This window comes from Gopherus flavomarginatus, chromosome 6, assembly GCF_025201925.1.
Source record: "Gopherus flavomarginatus isolate rGopFla2 chromosome 6, rGopFla2.mat.asm, whole genome shotgun sequence".
NCBI classification, from domain to species: domain Eukaryota; kingdom Metazoa; phylum Chordata; order Testudines; family Testudinidae; genus Gopherus; species Gopherus flavomarginatus.
In genome coordinates this window covers 58128732-58139884 of record NC_066622.1, presented here as the reverse complement: position 1 = coordinate 58139884, position 11153 = coordinate 58128732, and the positions used below count along the sequence as shown (strand labels likewise).

At 46.1% G+C, this 11153-nt stretch overlaps 1 protein-coding gene across 1 annotated transcript in view; it reads left to right on the top strand.

Annotated features, from left to right (window-relative positions):
• The window catches only part of LOC127053870 (zinc finger protein 558-like), a 52907-nt gene extending 48698 nt beyond the window's left edge, over positions 1-4209 (top strand). Inside the window, exons 3-4 of the mRNA XM_050959226.1 lie at positions 2130-2256; positions 4076-4209. Coding sequence (XP_050815183.1) covers positions 2130-2256; positions 4076-4209 — 261 coding nt within the window. The remainder of the gene's footprint in view (positions 1-2129; positions 2257-4075) is intronic.
• The last annotated feature ends 6944 nt before the right edge of the window (positions 4210-11153 follow it).

Here is an 11153-nt window from a genome sequence, read left to right as displayed (position 1 = left end):
CAACTTGTACCAGAGTCCTGGCTCCTAGTCACCAGGTCACCAAGTCCATTCCCCAGTCACGTGCCCTGTCACTGTGATAACTTTCTGTCCACTTAGCAAACACTGTTAGTGTGAATTCACAGAATTTACTTTTCTCCTCTTTTGAAAACTGCAGGAACTTTCGGTTCCGTTTGGAAAATTTTTGCCCCCAGTCCTTGTCCTAGATCTGCGGGGGTGAGGGAGGTGGGAAGGGAGTCAGCACTGCCACACTATGGTCTTTTCCACAGCGTTCTGAACTCATTCTTTCTGAAATCCGGTGTCATTGAGACCGTTGTTAATCCAGAGTCACTGTAATGGAAAGACAAGGAGTGATTCCAGATGGACAGTGGGTCAAATGAGATCAGCCATTCTCCCTGTGAGGAGGGGCTCCCATTAGCTGCTCTCCCCAGAGAGCTAAAGGAGGGAAGCTGCTGAAACAATCTGTCCCTCTCTGCTTAGGATATTGGGGTTCAGCTTCCTGGGTCAGATGCTGCAGCCTCCATTGTGATCTGGGAGACCAGGCTTGGCAGCTGCTGCTCCCCCAGTGGGGCTCTGTGCTGGAAGTGACCTTAATTAAAGCTTCTTCTCTGCCCGGCCCAGGGGATGACTTTCTGCAGCTGGTCCTAGCCCCCTAGGGCAGTCCTGGGCCCTGTTACTACTAAATTCTGAGCCAGAGTCTCCAGGTAACTGAAAGACCTCAGGGAATGTCCTAGGGTCTGGCAAGAAAGTGACTCTGCACAAACAACACCACCTCATTTCTCCTCCCATTAGCGGTTGCCAGGAGGAAATCCAGCCATGGGAGAGCAAAGCCCCCAGGAATGGGACTGTCCCAGCCAGAGGGGCAGGGAGAGAGGACTGGTGAAGGAGAGACTGAAAGGGGCAGTGGGAGAAATGAATGTGGGGAAGAGATTTCCAGCTCTCTAGTCCACCCAGACACATGTATTGCTGCATCCTGGGGCAGAAGCACTTTCCAGTGAACAAAACAAGGATCAGACAGAGCAAAAGCCAGTTCCTGACTCCATATTCCCCCTGCTGGGGTGTGGCTGCCGTGGGGTCAGTGTCTGAGGGAATCCCCGACAGTGACTCCTTTGGTTCTGCTCTTTTCTAGTCTTGTGTTCAGAGAAGGGGTGAGGGGAGAGAGAAGGGAGGTTAATAATGTGTCTGTGGACTTAGCCTGGCAGGAGGGGCCAGGTGTAAATTGTAATAAACAGATTGAGCATTTCCCAGCATGACAGAATCTAGGGTGTCTGTCTGCAGGGAAAGGGCCTGGGGGAATTGTGATGTGAAATTAACTAAAACCGGTTGTGAAACGCCCACAACTGCCCTTCTCCCCCAGACAGGCTGCAGAATGTTTTGCTCCAGCTCATCCCAGCCTGGCGTGGGACAGGAAGAGAAATGGCTGCAGTTGGAGTCAGTCCAGGTAGAGATTATCGGGGGGTGCTGGTGGGTTCCTGCTGGAGGAAAGGGAGAGCAAATACACCAGAGGTGGGAAGGTTTGCAGAGTCTGGTTTGGAGGTTGGAGCGGGGCAGGAATTCACAGCGTGGGGAAAGGAGGAGGCCAGGGTTGTGGCAGACCTGCTGGGAGTTATTACTAAGTGGCCTAGATTCTAGGAACAGACCCAGGAGGTTTGGAGGTGGAAATGCCCTAATTTGTGAAGAGAGAAAATAACCCACCTACATGGAGCTAGTCAAACTGACCAGACTCCTAGTGCTGGAGCCTGACCTCATTAACCATCAGCTGCTGTGAGATATAAAGGGGACACCCATGAGTCAGGCTTATTGGAGCTGCCTCTCCCTTCATATCCCGCTCCTCACAATGAGGAGGGTGTTGGGCATCCTACCAGCGAGCTCTCCTTGGACCCTGCTAGGGGCTCCATCTCCTGTATCAGTCAGTGGCTAACAGGGGGGTGATGGATATGCTGGGAGAGATAAGGGGCTCTCTCTTCATCCCCTCACCCTGGCATTTGCTGAATACTCTGAGCCAGGTCGAGGTGGGACTCTCCTGACTATGATCCACCCAGAGCTTCCATTTGATTCACTCTTCTCTGCCAGAAATAGTGGGGCTGTGAGTGGGGCAGCAAGTCCTTAGTGTTGGACTCTTACTCTTTCAGGGGCTGGTGACCTTCAAGGAGATGGCTATGGATTTCACCAGGGAAGAGTGGGCTCTGCTGGACCCCACTCAGAGAGCCCTCTACTGGGATGTCATGCAGGAGAACTATGAGACTGTGACCTCGCTGGGTAAGGGTTCCTGTCCCTTCTGTTCTTGGAAGGGGAAATGAAGAGTGAAGGTTCACGCCACCCCCACAATGCCATCTGTACCCTGTCCTGTTTCAGCATCACCCCAATAGGCCAGTGACACACATAATACCAGAGACCCTCCTCTGCTGCAGAACACTTTGGGAACAGAGCACAGGAGCCGTATTGCACAGTGTCAAATATCTCCTGTTTGCTCAAGTGAAACTGGGGGTAGATCTGGCATAACTGTCCCATACCCCTAATCATTTTTGTTGCCCTTTTCTGAACCTTTTCCAATTCCAATATATCTGTTTTTGAGATGGGGTGACATGTGCATACAGTATTCAAGATGTGGGTGTATCATGGATTTATTTACTGTTTTTACAAATATGATCTATGAGATATTCTGTCATATCCATCACTTTCTTAATTATTTCCTACATTGTTCACTTTTTTTCACTGCTGCTGCACATTGAGTGGATGTTTTCAGAGAACTATCCTCAGTGACTCCAAGATCCATCTCTTGAGTGGAAACAACTAATTTAGACCCCATCATTTGTATGTATAGTTGGATTGTGTTTTCCAATGGGCTGCACTATGTGCTATCCTGTCATCTAGTACTGCTGAGATCCTGGATTCAGTAATATCCCTGCCCTTCCTGTTCCCTTTCTCCACCGAACCCCGCCAGCCCATGCTTCCTGTTCCCAGCTTCCCCAGGATTCTCGCACTGTCTCTGAACCTCTCTGTCAGCAAGAAGCAGTGCCAGGGACACTTGCCCTCTGTCTGGAGTCTTCGATTTCTGGGACATGGATTTCCTTTCTCTGTGTTGTAAGAGGCTCTGTCATAATGAGTGTCTGTGATGTTACCCAGAGTACAATCTGGACTGTTAAATAGCTGTCCCCTCAGTCCTCCAGCATGGGGTGCCTTTTCCACTGTTTTCCCGCGAGAACAGCCCCTCTTGGCCAATTAACACACAGTCTCCAGCATGTAACTCACTCCCAGCTACACAGTATTGAGTGCTGCTAGACAGCCACTCATGAATTACACCTCAGGAGAAAACCAGCAAATTCTCAAGTGCCCAACTTTCCCCCAGAAATGTGCATCTTGCACTGTCCAGCATGCTACTGAACGACCCAAGCTCATATGAAGTCTGTCATTTCATCAGCGGAAAATGACATGCACCAACTTGTTATCCCAAACAGAGTTTCCAACACACTTCAATCCACACATACTGGTTAGATGAACAATAAACCAAGATTGTTAACTACCAAAAATTAAAACTAGGCCCAGTCCATGAAAGGGTCACTCCCAGGAGAGACTGTATAAAGGCTCGAACATGAAACACCTTTGTAAAGCTGAGACAGCTGCCTTGGGGACAATGACAGGGAGAATCCCCCAAAGTGACTCCTTTCTTTCTGCTCTTCTCTGGCCTCCGATTGTTCCTTCCAACGTGGAGTACTTTGCACTTGTCTCTACTGAATTTGATCCTATTTACTTCAGATCATTTCTCCCGTTTGTCCAGATCATTTTGAATTTTAATCCAATCCTCCAAAGTACTTACAACCCCTCCCAGCTTGGTGTTGTCCACAAACTTGATACGTGTAAGAGAGAGACTGTTACTGGGAGGGTTTCCCCATGTGTCAGAGGGTTACACCCTGGTGGGAGGGGGCTAGGCCTGTACTGGAATAAGGTCACTCTGTGCTTCACAGTGTGCAAGAACCTAGAATGTGCATTAGCAGGGGAGAAGCTGGGGGGAATCGGCTTGGGGAATGGACAAAAGCCTAGTCTGAATTCTCACACCTTGCCCTTTTCACCCCGGCAGGCCAGAGAATAACATCCATGTTTCGCTGCAGATCATCTCGTCCTCCCAGGGACAAGGAAATGGCTGCAATGAAGCTGGCTCAGGTAAGAGATTATCATGGTGGCGGGCTGTGCTTGGAGGTTGAGGAGCAGTAAATGCATAAGAGGGTGGGAATTGCTAGAGGTGGTGGGAAGCAGGAAATATCTCGGGTGGAGAAAGGGAGGGGACAGCATGTGACAAACCTGCTGAGACTTGTGTAGTGTAGGGCGTGATGGGTTGTCACCCCCAGGAGGCAGTTTGTGGAGCTTCTGGGAACTGCTGTGTCCTATAACGCTCACGCTGGGCTAGCCCTTCTCACACTGCTTTGCTGGAGATTTCGCCAGCCTCTCCAGGGCCTGTTATCACCCAACACAACAGCAGGTGGCGCCATGCAGCCAACTAAGCTACCTGAGTACGTTACCTAAGCCACTCAAGGACAGATAGAAGACAAGAGCCATTTTCCCACTCCCCAACCTTGCACACTTGCTGTAGTATAAATCCATAATGATACCATCTTATAGTGCACAGGGATCTCTATAATGCAAGCTCATTAATGTAGTTCCCCTTCCCCTCGATATGGGACAGATGTGCACAACAAGCTGAGATTTTCCCCAGACACTTCACTCAAAATACGCTGGTTAAGATAAAGCATCAAACAAGTTTATTAACTGCAGAAAGATAGATTAAGTGATTATAAGTGATAACAAACAGATCAAAGCAGATTATTTAGCAAATAACCAAAACTCAGACTAATCCTAACATACTAGATGGATAAAATTGAATTAGCAATTTCTCACCCTGACTGATGGTACAAGCAGTCCCCCAAGTTTCCATACACAAGCTAGAAATCTCTTGATCCTTGGAGCAGCACTTCCCCCACATCCGTTTTTGTTTCTCAGGTGTTTCCAGAAGTTCTCTTGTGTGGAGAATGAGGCCAAGAAATGATGTCACACCCCACCTTATGTAGCTTTTCCATATGGTGGGAACCTTTTGTTCCAAACTCAGTTCCTAGTCCAGTTTGTGGAAAAATACAGGTACTAAAATGGAGTTTAGTGTCATGTGGTCTGGTCACAGGCCCTGCTGAGTCATAGTAGCCATGACTCATAGGCTGGCTGAAACATTCACAGGAAGGCTAAGCTCTTCCACAGTCCATTGTCTTTGTTGAGCCATCAGCACTGTCTGGCTTCTTCATTGTTGTACCTGAAAGGCTCATTGTGGGTGTTACCCAGAGTAAGCACATTTGAAATACAGATCCAGAGTCAATATCCATAACTTCAGATACGAACATGATATGTGCACACAGATAGGATAATCATATTCAGCAAATCAGAACTTTTCCAGTGACACCACACATGATGCATCTTCTACAAAATAGATCATAATTATGTCCTAATCATATTATAATCATACCACTATGATGAATATGGGGGTGTAGTGTCAGATAGGTCCTAATTTCAAGGCACAGGAGTTGGGAATGGAACTTCCCCTCTTTGTGGAACAGGAAATAACCCTCCAGCCAGGGCTGGGACAACTTCCCAGACTCTCAGTGATGAAGCTTGAATCTACTGACATTTCATTAATTACCACCAACCCGAATCTTTGTGGCAACTGTAAACTTTATCAGTGATAATTTTGTACTCTCTTCTAAGTCATGGATAAGAATGTTAAATAGCACAGGACCAAGAACCAATCCCTGCAGGAACCTGCTAGAAAGAAATCCACTCGATCATGGTTCCCCATTTACTATCAGAGTTTTTTAATCTATTTAATGTATGCCGTGTTTATTTTGTATCATTCTAGTTTTTTTTTTAGTAAAAATATTGTGCTAATCAAGTCATGTCCCTTACGGAAGTTTAGGTATATTACATCAATACTATTAGCTGCAACCAAACTTTTGATCTCATCCAATAAGGATATCCCGTTAGTTTGATAGGCTCTATTTTCTCTAAACATTTGTTAATGGGCACTACAATTCTGACCTTCTAACTTCTATTCTTTATGATTGACTTCCCCTTTCTTCCATAGATTTTATTTGGAGAGTGCTTGGATTCCTACCAGGGAGCCACTATCAGGGTCCAGAGACAGCCCCATCTCCTATATTAAGCTCTGGCTAGTAGCTATGTGATATATGTGAAGACCCTGCTTCTGTCTGTCAGATGGAAGACACAAAGGTTCTCTCTTTCTACCCTCTGATTCCTCCTGGCTGCTGTAAGCAAGGTGGGGTGGGACTCTGTTAACATGTGCCTCCCGGAGCTTCCATTTCCCTGGTGCTGCTGTTCCGTGAATAGTGGGGTGGTGAGTGGGTCAGCAGGTACTGAGTATTGGACTCCTGCTCTTTCAGGGGCCGGTGACCTTCGAGGAGGTGTCAGTGTATTTCTCCAGGGAAGAGGGGACTCTGCTGGACCTCACTCAGAGAGCCCTCTGCAGAAATGTCATGCAGGGGAACTATGAGACGATGGTCTTGCTGTATAAGGATTCCTGTCCCTTCTGTTCTTGGAGGGGGAAATGAAGAATGAAGGTTCATGCCACCCCCACAATGCCATCTGTACCCTGTCCTGTTTCAGCATCACCCCAATAGGCCAGTAACATACATACTACCAGAGACCCTCCTCTGCTGCAGAACACTTTGGGAACAGAGCACAGGAGCAGCATCACACAATGTCAAATATCTCCTCTTTACTCAAGTAAAACTGGGGTTAGGTCCAGCATAATGAACAGAAGCTTCCTACCCACAGCCTTCTCTCAAACCCTGAGCGTTCTCTACCCAAACCAGAATGTGCTTGGGGTGTAACAAGCAGGCGGCTGGAGTCAGAGCTGCCAGTCCAGGGTTACTTATCATACAGACACTCAGTGCATCCTTGAACACTGGCTGGGAGTATCCAGACAGGGGAGCTCCAGCAGCAGAACACTGAATCTCACCCAGGATTACAGATGACACAACTCCTCGCTGATCTGGATTCCACCCCAGCATGTTAAAATGGCCTAGGTTGGTAGTGACATTTCTTGAGACATGGAGAGTCTTGCTCCCATATCACCAGGTGTAATAAAAATAACAGGAAAGGCCAAATATGGAAAACTGATTGTTCAGCTTGCTTTTCACCTGCATCATATTTTGCAATATATTCCAAATAAGGAAATTAACGTGCAACGTATGTGTCATTGTTTGTGGTTTTAAGCTGTAAAAGGCTTATGTGATTTTTAGCTCGGGAACAGTATTCCAATAGCTGTCGCCCCCTGTGTGCTTGTAACCAAGAAAAGATCCTCAGGCTGAGCTGATTCAAATATTAATCCTGTGGTCGTTTTCCACAACAGCCTCAATAGGTCCCTGTGATGGAATATAAGGCTACATCTAGACTACTCACCGTATCGGCAGGTTAAAATCGATTGCTCAGGGATCGATATATGGCATCTCATCTAGACGCCATATATCGATCCCCGAGCGCGCTTATATCAATTCCGGAACAACACCAACCCCAACGGAGTTGCTGATTTGACAGGGGGAGCCACTTACATCGATCCCGCGCGGTGAGGATGGGTGAGTAATCCGATCTTAGATAATCGACTTCAGTTACGTTATTCACATATCTGAATTTGCGTATCTAAGATCGATTTCCCCCATAGTGTAGACCAGCCCTTAATGTCTTCACACCTTCCCCCTGCAGGAGAATGGCTGTTTGACCAGCTGTTTGCCTTGCTGTCTCTGAGGAAGTGGTCTGTGGGTGTTCCCCAGAACTGTAACTTTTTCGGTAATATCATACTGTAAAATCTCACAATTTTACATACAGCGTTACTACACATTTTAACAGGAGGATAATATTCAGTAGGTTATGTGTTTTCTAATGATACCTCACAAGCCATATTTTGTACAAAATTGATCATAATTTCACAATGTTTGGCATCTTCAAGGACCTGGGGAACTGGTCCTGGGAATTCACTAGTTTAGCAAGTGTGAGACTGCATGAAATTGTGAGACACTTTGGTATTAATAGTAAAATAATATAATCTGATAAAATTGCAATGAATCATGCTAGGTATGCCATGTAAAGTGTCAGTGAAAATGTTATGATTTGCCAAGTATGATAATTTTGTTTCTATGTTTCTATCACCTTTGTATTGTGAATTACAGATATGTAAGGTATATCTGTATTTCCAGACTTGTGCAGTTTTGTGCAGATATATTGGCATCAACATTGCAGAGCATGTTTGATGGCCCATTGAGGGTCATCAGCTGTACAATGAACTCATGGACCAAGGGGATACACCTATTGAGTCAGCAAGACATGCCGGGGTTTGCCTGTGTAATGAAACGTCCAAAGCTTTTCCATGCCATGTGCTGTGAAACTTGTGTTTGGGACACAGGAAGTACAAGCCACTTGGCAAAAGGAATATAAAGCGCAGCTGCATCATCTCCATCTTGTCTTCAATCCCCCTTCCTACCTCTGGAGCAACTTCTCTACAAACTGAACCCTGGAACAAAGGACTGAATGACCAATCCAAGCTGTGGATGCGTTCCAGACAGACTTTCAAGCCAGCAACTCACCAATACTGCTAAGAACCTGATATATCCATTTTGGAATGTATCTGACTGCTTTTCCATTTAAATTCTTTCTGTCTTTCTTTCTTTTAAACCTTTAGTTTAGATGCTAAAGAATTGTCTGGAAGGATGGAATTTAACTTCATTCTTTCATTTGTTCTTTCTTCTAAACATTTAGTTTAACTGCTAAAGGATTGGCTGGCAGCATGGTATTTTGGATGAGATCCAAACCTGGGTAATGTGGCTAACCTTCTACCCACCCACTTCCTGGATCCAATTAGGATCACTCTCCTGCTGCCCTCTGGCCATGCTGTATCACAGTGAGCAGAGTTTTGAAATAACCTCTCACTGTACGGGACCTAGTTGCTGATTAGGAGTCAGAGAACTGTCATGCAATAAAGGGGGCCGTGTGATTTCTTTTTTCAGAGTCTCGTTAACCAGTGTGTGGGATCAGAAGCACAGTTTGTGACTGGTCAGTGAGTTTAACTTCAGTGTTAACCACCAGTATGGGGAGCATCTGCTCTCCCTTTTTCAGCCTGCTCTGACCTTGGCATTTTCAGTAAGGACTGCCCCAGGCACACTAGGTCACACTAAGCACTGAAGATAAATTAACAGAATGTTTTTGATGATCAAGTTGTATGAAATCAACTGAACTCCTTTGTTTTCTTTCATCTGAGCGGAGTTTCTGGTTTTCCAACGTGATATGATCTCCCAGCTGGAACAAGGGGAAGAGCCATGGGTCCCAGAGCTCCAGGGTTCAGAGGAAAGAGAGATCCTGAGATCTCCCCGCACAGATGAGGAAACATTAAACCAACTCAGAATCTGTAAGTGCCTGAAGGAAACATCTAGGATGCCCTACAAAGCTCTTGGGAAGTCTCTCAGTTCATTATTGTCCATAGCAGGGGTCGCATCCGAAGGGTAAATATAGCTCAAAGCTTCCTCTAGATGCTAGCAGACACCGGGCAGTAGCTTTCTCCCTTCCCCCTGTGAAGTTGGATGGGATGTGAAGGCTGAATTGATCCCCTCCTCTCTCCTGTTGGGGGGAGCTGAGTTCCTGATTTTTATTTGTCCTCTCTCCAGCACTTGTTTTGGTTTGGCCTTCCCCTTTCCATCCCTGTTTGAGGTTTCTGTCTCTATCACAGCAGGTGATGCAATGACGTGTGAGGTTCAGCACAGACCAGAAAAAAGAGCAGGGAAACCAGCCAGGGGAGAAAATGGATAAATTTATTTCCTGGCAGGGAACTCAGAAGGGCCTTAAGGAAACCAGAATACAGCAGGAAATCTGCAGGGAAAAGCAAAATAAATGCATGTGCTGAGTGTGGGAAAAACTTCACTTACAGATCAGGCCTTTCTCAACATCAGAGAATCCACACAGGGGAGAGGCCAAGTGAATGCAATGAGTGCGGGAAAACTTTCAGTCGCAGCTCGCACCTTATTGGGCATCAGAGAATCCACACACGGGAGAGATCCTATGAATGTACTGAGTGCGGGAAAACTTTCAGTCGCAGCTCACACCTTATTCGGCATCAGAGAATCCACACACAGGAGGGGTCCTATGAATGCAGTGAGTGCGGGAAAACCTTCAATCGCAGCTCTCACCTTATTCAGCATCAGAGAATCCACACGAGCAAGAAGCCCCGCGAAGGCTGTCAGCAGGCCTGCACAACTCGTAAAGTGGTGATGTAGAGAAATCTCTGTATTAACTATCTCTATAAATCTTTATAACGTTGCATTGTGTTATTTTGTATTAAGTATCTTTATCTTTATGACATTGCATCCGGCATGATGTTATTTTGTAATTCATATGACTTGGCATTGTGCCTCTCTATTTTCATACAACTTTGTATTAGATCCCTATATAGAAAATTGGTAGAAAACTTTGTATCAAATGTTATAGCCCCTAAGGATAGTATAGTTAAAGTAAAAGAAAACATGTGCCTTTTTGCTAGAAGTAGAATAAGATCTTCCCCTGCACTCTGTAATCAATTGCTCTATTGACTGAATGAGGTGTGAATGAGTGAGGCTTGGAAGACACCCACCTCCAGACAGCTACAACAGTTGAAGAGGGAATGGGAGCCAGAGCAAAGGACAATACAACTTGTCAAGTGGGCCCAATAAAGAAGAGCAGACATATTGATGGCCTCAGGGATTAGAAGCAAGCACCTTCTTTAGAAAACACCCTCTTTGAGCAGCATTGGGACAACACCCAGAGAAAAGCAGCACAAAGACCAACGGACGCAGACCCAGATTTTGAATCTGGTCTAGATTTGCCTAAGAGGGAAGCTGCTATAAATGCGAGGAGTCTTGCAGAAGGACCCCGGATCTCGTCTTGTCACCATCGGACCATCGATTTGGATCGGTAGAAGCCCGGCTCCACCCCTCCCCCATCTAACTCACCTGGCCAGTGCAGTTAAGGGGAGCAACTAGTTGGTAACAACAGCAAGACTGAGTGTGTTTATGTCTGTGTGTGTGCGTGAATGCATAACTGTGATATATATCTCATGTGCATATCATAGAGTATTAATT